The sequence below is a fragment of the Dermacentor andersoni genome, chromosome 6 (assembly GCF_023375885.2).
Source record: "Dermacentor andersoni chromosome 6, qqDerAnde1_hic_scaffold, whole genome shotgun sequence".
NCBI lineage: Eukaryota > Metazoa > Arthropoda > Arachnida > Ixodida > Ixodidae > Dermacentor > Dermacentor andersoni.
The window spans coordinates 52,674,672-52,687,789 of record NC_092819.1 but is presented as its reverse complement, the minus strand read 5'-3'; the positions used below and the strand labels follow the sequence as shown (position 1 = coordinate 52,687,789).

At 45.8% G+C, this 13,118-nt stretch overlaps 1 protein-coding gene across 2 annotated transcripts in view; it reads right to left on the bottom strand.

The window, feature by feature from the left end:
- The window catches only part of LOC126522889 (histone lysine demethylase PHF8-like), a 46,039-nt gene that overhangs the window by 16,987 nt on the left and 15,934 nt on the right, over positions 1 to 13,118 (bottom strand). The window contains exons 11-15 of one of the 2 annotated variants that reach the window (XM_050171731.3): positions 13,015 to 13,101; positions 12,271 to 12,527; positions 8,201 to 8,514; positions 3,929 to 4,124; positions 1,217 to 1,527 (exon numbers count right to left, since the gene is read on the bottom strand). In XM_050171731.3, coding sequence (XP_050027688.2) covers positions 1,217 to 1,527; positions 3,929 to 4,124; positions 8,201 to 8,514; positions 12,271 to 12,527; positions 13,015 to 13,101 — 1,165 coding nt within the window. The remainder of the gene's footprint in view (positions 1 to 1,216; positions 1,528 to 3,928; positions 4,125 to 8,200; positions 8,515 to 12,270; positions 12,528 to 13,014; positions 13,102 to 13,118) is intronic. The other variant, XM_050171733.3, reaches the window with a different exon arrangement.

Genomic DNA, 13,118 nt, shown 5'->3' with positions numbered 1-13,118 from the left:
TGGTTTCATATCTGATCGCAATGTGCAGACAATCTTCAGACCCATTTCCTCAGAAAACAGGCACATATTAGATTCAAGTAAATACGGTACACACTTTATTAAATATGATTTAGCTTTAGAGGCAACACACAAGAAGCAGAAAACTTGGAACAGCAGATGTTGATAAGCAATACATTGCTTTTAGACCACAGTGACTTTTTCAACGACCTTGCTGTTGCCGATTTTGCCTGATTCAGGAACTGCGGAAACTTGCTCGAAGCAAGTAACTTTCTAGCATACCTCCCCCATCAGAAGACTTTTAACGGAGGGTTTGGAGACATATAAGCATAACTTTTTCATGTAACAGAATGTAATTTTCATAAAACTTGATGCAATAATCATAAAACCGCAAAATGAGCCAAAGCTTATAAACATTAAGGAAGATATCAGAGTTCGCAGATATGCAGATGAATCAAAGAAGGCAAGAAAGAACAACACACATACATCAACCATTAAAATACAAAATTTCAAAGCAGGAGCCAAGTAACAAAAGTTCATGAACGATTAAAGTTGGACACAAATACTGATTTGGAAATTGCAGCACCGACAGGTGTGAAAAGCAGTATGACACCCTCATTTTCAGCTATTTCACTCCTCGTAACAAAGTCTATGCAGTCTCCAGCCGACACATCACGGGAGCAACGGGTGATGCGTCCGCTGGCATAGCCAATCAGCCTCTGGTCAGGGTGACACCCCAAAAGTGGTCGACCAAGAATATGGCCCGTGTACTAGCATGCACCTTGCAAAGGGTGTGTGTGTATTGTCAATTTGCAAAGTCAACTGAAGCCAGGAGGATGAAGCTTAGGCGAATCCATGGAATGGCATGGGAATGATGGACTAACCATCATTCCCATGCTGGCTGAACAGCCATGCTCGCAGCTCCCATAGAGACAGTAGTGCCATAGTTACCTCTAGTACAGCGGAATCTCGATAAACGGAAATCGCTTTAACGAAACTGCCTCTTAAATGAAACACCATCCTCATGGTTGGTTGGTTTTGTATTCATGCAATCGTATTCACCTTCGTCTCTCAGTAAATAGAACTCCTGAAAAATGGAACCGATTTCCCTGGTTCCTTGAGGTTCAGTTTAAAGAGAGTAATTTTTGCAGGAAACTCTATGGTTCTTGGCACCGCAGAGCCCAACACCCCACTGTTTCAGCGAGACTGAACCGCTCACCATAGTCGTCGTCTGCATGGCACTCCTTGAGGAGAGACTCCTCGAGGTCTTCTTCCTCGCCGGATCGCATCCGGGAGGCGGCAGAGCCAAAGGGGGTGGGTCGCTTGAGCATGGGGGCCGGACCAATCCTTCCACGCGGTCCGGCCAACCCCAGTGCCAGGCCCGTGCTCAACGGGCCTCCCTCGAGGAGCTCCTGTGCCGTGGGGCCCATGGGTCCACCCCCGTCGCACGGCCCAAAGGTGAACGCACTCTTTGACATGGACAGCATCCCCTGGATCGCGTCCCGCGTCGATGGCGATGCTCGGCCACCCCTGGATACAGGGCGACGAGGCAATTTTCAGTTTCACGCTCAGCTCCAATTTAGGAGCATGTTTATGGGACATTAAGGATAAATAATGAGTTCAGTCACTTTCGTAAATTGCTCCACTGGAAATACAAAACAGCCATGTCTCAGGCCAAGCAGAAGCTTGGCAAGTCAGATGGAGCAAGGGAGCAAAAGACAGATGGGGTCTTCAAGATTGACGCATCAGCTTCCAGCAAGGTCAAGGATACTGAAAGCGTCCGCTTTGGCTGGTTGACTACTAACGCTCCCAGGACTACACCTGGTACACGGACACAAATACCCAAGAAAGCGGCCATGAGGATTGTTGCTGTGGTTGCTTAATGGGTAGAGCCCTACATGGACAATGCGGAAGATGTAGGTTTAACTCCCACATGCGCCATGATGCCATTCTGTCCGTCTCGATTTCCCTTTTCCTTATCCTTTTTCCTTATTGTCCATACATTTCAATTGGGACCCCCGTTAATTTACCCTATGCTTTCCTTGGCTACTTGTCTGCTTGTTGTCTGCTTTCTTCATGTGGTTGTAACTAACAAAAAATTCAGCCCTTAACCCTTATTTTCCTCACTTATTATATTCTGGCGACAACATCAAAAGCTTGCTGTTGATAATCAAGACAAAGGACATGTTCGACTAGCATGCAAGCCTCGCTTGAGATAGTCAATCCCAGATATGTAAAGCCTGGACATATCTAATTATCATCTGTATCGAACAGTCGTACCTGGAAATGCCGTGCAAAAGTATGGCGCTGCACTGTGCTTGTATCAAACTCCCATTCACTGCCACATTTGATATATAGAACACTCGGCTGTGGGGTGCCCCTGCAAGTGTGCTTTTCCTAAGGGGGACTGCAATCGCTTCTCGCCTTATCGGAAATATTCAATGACGGAGGAACGGCACTGTTTGGCAAACAAGACATTGAATCTGAAGGGCAGTATCTGTCGCGGAGAAAAAAGAAAACTGCAAGTTCTCAGTTTTGCTCGCTGTAAATATGGATGGCTCATGCAAACTATGGCTGTCTGTTATCGGCAAGAGCAGACTGCCAAGGTGTTTCAGTAACCTAAAAGGCCTCCTGGGGCTCTATTCTCGACACACATGGTGGCTGCACTACTGCCATCTGGTTGGCTGTCGAGAGATCACATGTCGCGTGCGCCGGGAAACGGAAGCTTAGCAAAATGCAATTTTGCACTTACATCAAGATGATGAAATGTGACGTGGAGCAGAAAATTTTATTGACTAAGACTTTTTTCAGGCCCTTGGCAGCTATATTGCGGGTTTAGAGCTTTAAAAAGAAAGTGAGCAGTAGCGTGCAGAAGCCTGCGCAATGCATCTGCAATTTCGCGAATATGTGCTGGTGGCCCACGATAGCTGCGATTTCAGCTTGCTGACTGGCTGAAGGAATATCCTGTGAAGAGCGCCACAGGAAAGGCCGTTTCATATACGTCAATTTGACGTTACGTATTACATTTTCCCCATCATTTGTGGCCATGAAAATCTTTTGTTCATAACGCATGCTTATTATAGTATTTGGATCGCTCTTGGCTGGTGTTGGCATTTGTGTTTTGGGCTATCATTTATTTAAAAAATGTGTTTATTTGTAATAACATTGGTTGAACATTACAAACCATCTCCAACTTTTTGTACTTTTCACTGCTGTGTTTGTATTACGATAAAGATTAATGACTGTTCACATCACCAGAGGTCATGACAATGGCCGCTCTTTAATTTATAAGAAGAAATGTACGCAAGGCTATGCCTTGGAAGTTTCCTCACGTGGTGTGGGTAAGCAGCGAACTGAACAAGAGATGGCAGCGTCGACGCTTGCGTCGCGCGAGCAGATACCTCTGACACGTGCAACACTATCAGATATTCGGCAGTTTCTCAACCAGCCGAGTCGGGCTGAATCGCTTGTGTTTCACCAGCTAGAGATAGCGTGGCCTAGAACGTGCACTCGTCACCACCAGTAGGTAATGTACGCATATGTTGTCTCAAGGTAGAAAACAAGGCATTGGCACCAATATACGATGACTCATTCCATTTCCCGAGGACACACATCCGAACTAATAAAGCAGACGACAGCTTGTATGCAGCAGACGACGGAAGCGAGACTCGTTTTCGACGAAATAATCGCACACCTTAAGCTAGCTGCTTTATTCTTACTGAGGAGGAAAACCGTGTTGCTTTATCAAGAACATTAGGTTCAGTGCCTTCATTTCAGTTTCGTAGGCAAAACGCCAAGTTTGCGTCCCAAATTTCATGGGGTACATGCGCACATTAGTAACGATGATTTAGCTCTAGGTGCGGCACACGAGCAGCAGCTAACACAAGCAAGGCTTACTTTCTCACAAACAGAAGTGCGGGAAAGCACTGACCCCAACTCTTCTTCAAGGCTGACTCGTGTGCTGTCAGTGTCAAGGGCAATGCTGGACGCCAGGAGCAAGTCATCGATGGTTCCGTTCTTCGGCACGTCAGCAGTGTCCTCTCCACTGGCCGTCTTGGGAACCACAGGAGCGCTGGCAGCCTTGCTGTTTGCCGGAGGTCCTTTCTCCACCTTCGGTTTGCCATTGACTGCACAGTGAGGTAAAGCCCATCAGAAGTGAGCATTAGGAACATGCCAGGAGCACTTAACCCTTTAGCCCCCAAATTCCAAAGAAGCATACCAAATTTATCATATTTCTTTCCTTACATGGTTAGCTCCACTGGCTAATGCTGTGAGGCGTGTAGGTGCCGTGATATATGGACATGTCGGAGTACAGTCGCTAGGTAGTCTTCAACCTCACCATGAGACAAGACAAGAGACACACTGAAGTACTTGTTTTCCCCGCACCTATAATAAACGAAGGAGCCATGGCCTAAGCTCTCGAACACATCTTTACTAGGCAAGGGCTGGCTCCTTCTTCTACTTCACCCTCTTCTGTCTCGCACTTTCTCCTAAACCCATGTCCCGTTTCTTTATTTTCAACATTCTCTGAAGAGGGGAAGAAACTGGTTAATATCATCTAGTAGCTTCCAACTCAAGAAAGAATGGCGTAAAAGAGCAAGGATGAGATAGAAAAGCTCGTCCTTGTTTGTTTATGCCATTCTTCCTTGACTATGGATTTCCAACACGCCCAACAGTCAATACTTCTAAGTAGCTTCCAAGATGTAAAATAGGCTTAAATGGATGTGTACATCATTTTCATGTTTTTCGGTGAATAAAACTGCTTTTTTCTCCTAAATTTTCCTAAGTGCATCTGCACCTACACGCCATGCACGCTGGCACGACCAATGTGTACGTAATTTTTTACAAGTACAAGAAACCGTAGGCAGAAACACCCTAAATGAATTAGACTCATGTTTCAACGAAGGAGCAACCACAGCAACAGATACCAGCTCCAAGCGTAGGCAGTGGTGGTGGTGGCAGTAAACGCCACCGTGGTGTCATACAGGTGCCTCTGCGAGTGGCAGTCTTGCGTACTAGTTCGCTGTTATAGTGTACAGTAAAACCTCGTTAAACCGTACCCGCTTAAACAGTAGTTTCGGTTTAAAAGTAGTAAAGTCAATTCCCCGACTCAGCGGCCATTGAACATAATGTATTTAGTATCCGCATAAACCGTACCAGCTTATTGCGTACGCATCGGTAGCGTTTCCACTTTTCGTCGCGCAAACACGGCGGTGCGTCGTCTCCACCGGGCGGTGCGGCAGAACAACAAGCCTCAGAGATCGGTACAACGGCCTCCAAGCGCCCTGTGCGTTTGCACGTGAAGCCGCATCAACATCAACATCATTTCGACGCCGTGCCAGAGAGCGAGAGAGCGTTATGGCGTCGTGCAAGCGAGGACTCGCGTCATACCGAAGCTCGGATAAAAAAGACGCCGGGTGCTCAGCGTAGAAGAAAAATTAGACATCGTCCGTGCTATCGAACGTGACACGAAGAAGTCGGCGCTGGCCCGCGACATGGATCTGCTGTTGACTACAGTGTGCGGCATTTGGAATGCGAAGTTGCTCGGCAGCGCTGCTGCGACCGCGAAGAGATGTCGGCTACGAGGTTCGACTTTTCGCCATCGTTGCCTCTGTTGTTGCCGAAGTGTCGACTAGCGACAGTGATGAGGACGACACGGAAAGCGACAGCACGGGCGATTCAGGCCCGACAGTGGCAGAAGCCACTGCAGTTACGTCAGCCTCGTGAATGCAATCGTCGCAACGAGAACAGGGGCGCGATAACGTAACTATTCCAAACGAAAAGTTTTCCGAACTCCGGCACCCGGCAATAAAAAAGGGGCCCCGGAACTTATGCAGCACTAGTGCGCGCGTGCACGGAGAATACGTAACGCCAACGAGGAATCTGCCGTGCGAGTGTTTGCCGAGAGGAGGGGGGCTGGCTGAGAAGCTGGCACGCAGCTTGAGTAAGTTTGAGGCTGCTGTCGTCGTGCTAGGCCGCCGCGGCATCAAACGAAAATAACACTTATGTCGCGCGAAGTGAATAAATACTGCATGTTTTTTCCCCTTTCATCGCACTCTCTCTGAGTTCCGTTTTCTACAGGTAAGTGGGCGATGTCATGCTATTTCGGTTAAACAGTACTACCGTTTAGTACGTACTTTTTCCGAGCTCCGGCCGACTACGGTTTAACGAGGTTTCACTGTAGTTCAAAAAACGAAAGAAAACAGGTTAAATTTACGAGACCAAGGCAATAAATAAAAAAAGGAATCACAATCTTTTATCGTTTTGCTGCGGAGTTGGATATATACCCTTAAAAAGAAAAGAAAGAAATAAAAAAAAGGATCGTCATCATCATCATCATCAGTCACCCGCGCGAGAGTCCAGCAGAAGTCGCAACACTTCTGGTTCCGATTTCCAGCAGCATTCCGGTTTTGTATGCGTGTGTTCAGGCGTGATGCAGTTGCTATCCATGTGTTTGCCCAAAGTGCTCGCCGTGGCACAAAGGCAATGCCATCAACATGCTTCAAGATGGTCGCAATGGTGCTCACAATGTTGCGACCAAGTTGTTCAGGCATTGAAGATCATAACCAAGCAATGCCGCCAGCCAAAGTGGCCGAACTTTTTTACAGTGCGTCGAAGGATGAGGCCCTCGATGACTTCAAGAGAAGTGGAATAAATGTTGGTTCCCTGCTACCAAGAGGAGTTCAAAGTTTTATTCTGCTAGAACTTGCAGCTCGCGAAAATTTTGTTCGTGAAAATTTAGTGCCCTGAAATGGGTCAGTACAACATTTCGCAATGAATATCCAAGCATGTGTAATCATGTTTCATCACGCCCACTAAGCTAAGGCAAGTGAGTCTTATATACCAATTTCTTTCTTCAAAACTTGCGAGAAGTAGGAAATGCGTCCTACAGAAAGGTGTGAATTATACGCTGTAAAATATCGTATTCAATATTAAATTCGCTATACGAAGCTAAGCATTCATATTTGGAAGATTTCAATACTTGCACAACCCTACTTTTGAATAAAACACGTTGGCGGGCTAGTTGGTTAGAATCCATGATAGAGTGTATAAGTGCAACTGAACGAGGACGTAGAAAGAAACAGATACACAGAGACAGCGCTTTTGAAGTGTCCAGGTCTCTGCCAGGGTCATGGAAGACCAAGATTTTGAGCTCCAGCAACAGAATGCTATGCCACGACAATACCCCCCTGACTATAAGAGATCTTGCGGCAACTCAGAAAGTTGTATCATCCTCAGTGGCCTGGCATAGCAATCGCGTCATCCCAAAAAAAGAATGAATTGCATTAATGCATTCTGGCCAGGACTTATTAAGCATTCACATCATCCCAAAGTTCAAGATAGTGATCGTGCCATCAAGATTCACCTGTATTTTAAGTATGTTGTGCATCTACATGCAGGTTTGTTTATGCAAAGGAGGGGCAAGTCCCAATTTCATGTACACAGGTTTCATCAACTGGAGCACACTGCAAGGGTGTACCAGACATTAAAAAGCCTGACAAAGATATGCGATTGCAAAAGGTCTCACCAGATGTCTCTCTCTAAGACAATGCCCCTCTGTGGTGTGTTTCCTCAAGCCGTTCCCACGGGTCACCACCGATCTCTCTCGAGAACCAGGGGGGACCATAGAGTTTTATACAATTACTAGAGGGAACTGTGGTGCTAGTGTCTACAGGAGCTGAAAGGAGGGCAGTTCAACCAGCACGGGAAGGATAGATTTGGCTAAACTTCGTCCTTCTGGCTTTAAATGGCTACGTGACTTTGCAACGTGATCACTTTTAAGAATGTAATGCAGTACAAGTAATTCAATAAATACTCTTAAAATTGTCCGACGGCATGACTCAAACACAGGACCTCTGGCACAGAAGCCCGATATCGAAACCATTACGCCACGGACACATGGACAAGCAGATCCACTGAAATTAGCAGCAATTATGCGTGCTTACAGAGTCCTGTTACCTTCTGCATTAAAAAAGTATGAATTGCTTTGACGTTTAGGCTAATTTAGGCCCAGATAAAGCGTTATAAACGAAGCCACAAGAACGTCCGAAGCCCCGAGCACGAAGATCAGACCAATCCATGTACTACCCGTGGTGGCTGAACGATTGCAGCGCCAGTGTTTTCTCTAGTAACTGTAGGAAACCCTATGGGGGGGACCCGTGAGTCACACACTGAGAAACACCGGAAAAAAGAATGAACTAACATGAAAGCCGAAGCTTGAGAGAACCTTGCTTGCTGTCCTGGGAATCCATCACAGGTGACGTGGTGCCAGCCGCGGCTGCCGCAGCCGCCGCCGCGAAGTTGCCCATGGAGGCGTTGTTGCTGAACGTGGAGATGGGCGGCAAAGCTGGGGTTGCGGGAACGGCCACGGCTCGCTGATACGAGCGGCGCGGCTGTGGTGGCGGGTTCTCGTCAACCACCAGGCCGTCATCGTCCGAATCGTTGAAGTCGTACACCGACTCCTTGTGCAGCGGCTTCACGGGTGGCGGTGCCGGGGCTGGTTTCTCCTGTTTCACACTGTGAAGGACGACAATTGAAACAAGGATACAGCTGACCTGGAAGAACGAAAAGGTGCAGAGCCCCCGTTTGATAACTGTTGGCCACCAGTTCCTCAAAAAATATTGATAATGCCATGTGTGACGGTAATTCCATGTCAACAAAGTGAGCAGGTGGGGACCTGTGACACAACTTGAAAATTTAGAAAGTTGCAGTCATATTTCAAAGAAGGTGGGAATTCTTTAGTCACGAGGCAGATGGCCACTAGCCATCTACAGTGAACACTCATGGCTGTGGGCAGACTTGTGCCAGTAGGTTTAGGAGAAGGTTTGGCTATTAGTGTTGCTAGGAAAGTTGTGCGAAACCATTTTAGGAATCTTCTGTCCCGAGAGATCAACGAGTGTGGAAGCCTCCACCACTGCTTGCTGTCAGCTCTCAGTATGTGGGTAAGGTATATTTGCCGCAGAAGATGCCATGGTCGCCCACATTTCAGTTGGTAAATCAAGAACCCCTATTTAACATTTGAGGAGTCCTTCGGTGATATTATTTGCCGCAGCAGACACCATGACCACCCACATTCCAGTCAGTAAATCAAAAACCCCTATTTAACATTTGAGGAGCCCCTCAGTGATGTTATCCACAGCAAGCTCACCCGCTCAAGGTATTTATTGAAAATGTAATTACCTCTTTGATGGTTTTGATGGTTGATGGAAACAATGCATGTTTACTAAGGAAAGATCTTTTTGTCACTTTATAGTCACTTGAAAAAAAAATTGTGGTACATTTTTGCAAAATAGGTCAGCCTGAAGATTTTAAATCTGCAATAAAAAAATTCAACCCTAAGGGGTCACATTTGGCGGAAAAAAATCGACCCTCAAAGGGTAAAATGTTTCCAGAGCGTAGAATTGTGCATAGTTTCCTTTTGCTTGAACCATGTCACGGTTGTTGAGAGTAGGTGTGCAGAAAGAGCGATGCGTGGAGCGCAGAGGTTCAATTACAAGGCATAGCCCAATTCCAGTTCACTTTGGCAATTAAGACGACCAAGAGCATGAACAGAACACAGACTGCAAGTGCACAGCACAGCAAGTGCAAGTGCAGACTGCACAGCAAGTGCAAGAACAAGACAAAGCGAGCGGACATCACCGCATACAGAGTGCACGTGCAAAGAAAAATTGTTAACCATTTAAATAAACTAAAGCAGAATGCTAAGGTCAGGGAGCTGCTTCAGCCTCCCTGAAATGCCAACAGTGCATTTTTGACCAACATAATGACCTAATTTTTCAGGAAACCTAAATGGCTGCCTCTGTAGAACTTTGCTAACGAAAAAAATCGCATTAAGCCAACTTGAATTAACAAAGTCTACTGTATTACACTTAGCACTCCACCTTCTTTCACCAAATCAGAAGTTGCTGTCTTGTACAGTTGTTTTACGACTGTAAGAAACAATTGTGGATGACGGCAGTACGACAATCTGGAACACCCGAACAATTGACTTTCTACAGAAGCTGCAGTTGACTGACACAGATTAGGCATTTACCCTTTCAGTATGTGCTTCCTACTCAATGAGATTGCCTCGCATAGTTCACCGAGGATACCGGTGAAATGTAACTACATATATCAACACATTAAGTTGGGAAAGTTGGTACGTTGACGTTTATACGTATATGTGCAGCGCAACACTAACGAGGAAGGAATGGACTCGTGTCATCCATTCCTAGTCCCTTGTCCGTGTCGAGCTGCATGTATGTGTAAAAATGTTAACTATATGACTCGTATAACACATAAAAATTGGGGGAAGATGACTAAGCAGTACTCATTTTCAACGCACATAATTATCCAAAACACATCAAACTTTTGGTACACGTTACTCATAGAGTGGCCCCCATTTCCACTAAATATGAAACTTCTGCAGTTTTTGGTCCTCCCTGGGACGTGCAACAATACATTATAAGTGTTTAATATAACTCTTCTAAATGGACTGAAAATGAAGGTGTAGCAATTTTCATTTAATTCCCTAATTGACAAACACACTTTAAAAATTGCCTGTATATCAACACTTACATTCCTAACATTCTCTAAAAATACGAATTTCGTGAATGTCCTAGTTTTTCCAGAAAACTGTGAGAACTGACATCAAAAGTTTGTAGCAGTTATAGTTCCATTAACCAGTTCTTGGAACTGAAGCTTGAGTTCTGTGAACGCCATGCGTGTTGGGCGCATCAACCCCGTGCGAAAAAGGAGCTTTTGGCCTTTAAGTCTGCACACTCGAAAATTGTGAAAAGAGGCATTGCATCATCTTGCATGGAATCAGCTCTTAAGAGTTTGTGTGTGCACACAATGCAAGAAAGTTTTGATAATCAGATCAGCCGACTTCTGGCAGCTGGGTTCCCAATGTCGCTTTGGCTGCTGTGGTTGAAGCTCTGATTCAGAGAAAAAAAAAAACACAGGAAGGCTGGCCGCCGACCGTGAAACATGAAGGCCTGCAGTGGTCCCTTATATACATAAGGTCACCCATCAACTCAAGAAAGTTGCTTGCAGGCATGGTGTTCCTTTGGCGTTTTCTGCGCCGAACAAGCTTTCAAAGCTGTGTTCCCGCACCTGCGGTGAGAGCAGAGGAGGATGCCAAATTCGGCATGGTGCTTCATATGTGTCGTGCCCTGTCGGCATAGTTTATGCCATTCCACTCTCATGTGGTAAGACGTACATTGGCCAGACAGGGCGTTGGGTCAATGAGCGACTCAGGGAACATGCACTAAAAGTAAACAAAAATGTAGATAGAGGAACGCCCTTTGTTTCGCATATAAACTCTTGCAACAACTGTGAGGCGCGAATTGATGGGACGTCGATTCTTGGAAAAAGCAAGAATGAGCATGCTCGGCTTGCCTTAGAGGCCCGCCACATAAAAAGACAAGGCGATAATTGCATCAGTGACACATCTTTGTCCCTGCACCCATCTGAATTTGACTTCCTACATTTGCGTATGTGATAATTTGGCAGATCTTTGTAATGTAATCTGTGCGCCTGCGCGGCTGTGTGGCCTAGGGTTTATATAGGCATAGACGACAAAGAAATAAAGAAGTTGTTAGTCAGCGCCAGTGTGTGTCATATCTTCCTTTTGTGGTCCGTCTTAGGTGTTTGTGCTGTAAGTTTAAGTTCAGAATTATGTACCAACTAGGCCCAAATGAAGTTTTACTGAAATTGCCAGAAGGAAGTAATTCAAGTCTGTCAAACTCCACGAACGGTTCCTCAATGTCTTCCTCGCCCTCAGAATCTTTAGTCATTGCATATAAATGCATTACACATGCGTGTGCTACAAATAAAAGCACTGAAAAGCTGCCATATGATGTTGCGATGGCTGAAAAGACACTGAAAAAGCTGCACCAAATTTCTGCTTGCTATCAAGTGCAAGCAGGACGAAATTACAGACTTTTCGAATCAATGTGCACTGCTTTATGTCACAAAAGCAACTGAGACATGGCAACCAGAACTTAAGGAGTCAAATTCTATCAGTACTGCTACTTCGTATGTTTCATGGTCACTTGTAAACTTCACAATAAACTTTTGTAACGCCAATATTTGTCCTGCACCCCACCAAATTTGTCGTGGCGGGATTTGTACATATAAGTAGCTGTGCACCACGCATGCATGCACACACAAAATAAAGCTTGCTCTACCTTGCACATCTTTTACGGAACATCCGTGGTCAATATTAAACTGATGCTTCCTCATTTTCCCAATATATTAAAGTGAATGAACAAGTATATCTGTTGTTCCTACCTTTGTGCCTTTTTCGTGGCTGCTGTGGCCTTGGCCTTGAGGCCACCGGTGCCTTTGCCCTTCGCTTTGCCCTTGGCCTTGACTGGTAGCTTCACCTTGATGTTGATGCCCTGCTGGGATGCCCCACCGACCCGCACAGGGGTCACATTTTCCTGCACGCCAGCGGCAGCAGCCACCACGGCCTTGGCCGCCTTGGCAGGTCCCTGCTTGCCCTTTTTGGTCTCTTTCTCAGCCTTAACCTTGCAATTCAGCTTCTTCTGCACAAGAAAAAGTTGAAAGGCAAGCACATCATACACAGTGGCTCGAGAGAAATCTTTCAAGTGTCAAGCAAGGATGCGAAAAATAAAATTTCCACAGTGAAGACAAGTCTTGCAAGCGAGGCCAGTCTGCCGCTATCTCAAGCGGGGCACAAAGAAACTTGAGCATTTAGTGGAGAATGGCAAGTGCTTTCTTCTTGCTTCCTGCGGGTTTAAATTTGGTAATTTTACCATATGGGTAATGCCCAATGTACGACATTGTGTTACTGGTTTTTAGAATGAAACTTGGACCGTCTTGGCAAACGTGAATCGTCTTGGCAAAGCAGCTTGAAGATTAGCTGCTCTAGGGATCACAGACGAATGCGGAAAATTACAGCTGGTATTGGGGCGGCAACCATGGCCAATGCTAGCACTTTTCATGGATGACATTAGATGTACATTCCCTATAACCATCGTTTCCATAAATCTTTTACTTTCCTTCACTTACCTCTGCTGCTCTGACTTCCTTGGCCATATCCTTAAGGAGCTTTGGAACAGTTATCCCACTTGGAATTGCGTCCAATTTACAGTTGGGCTGCAAAACAAGACACA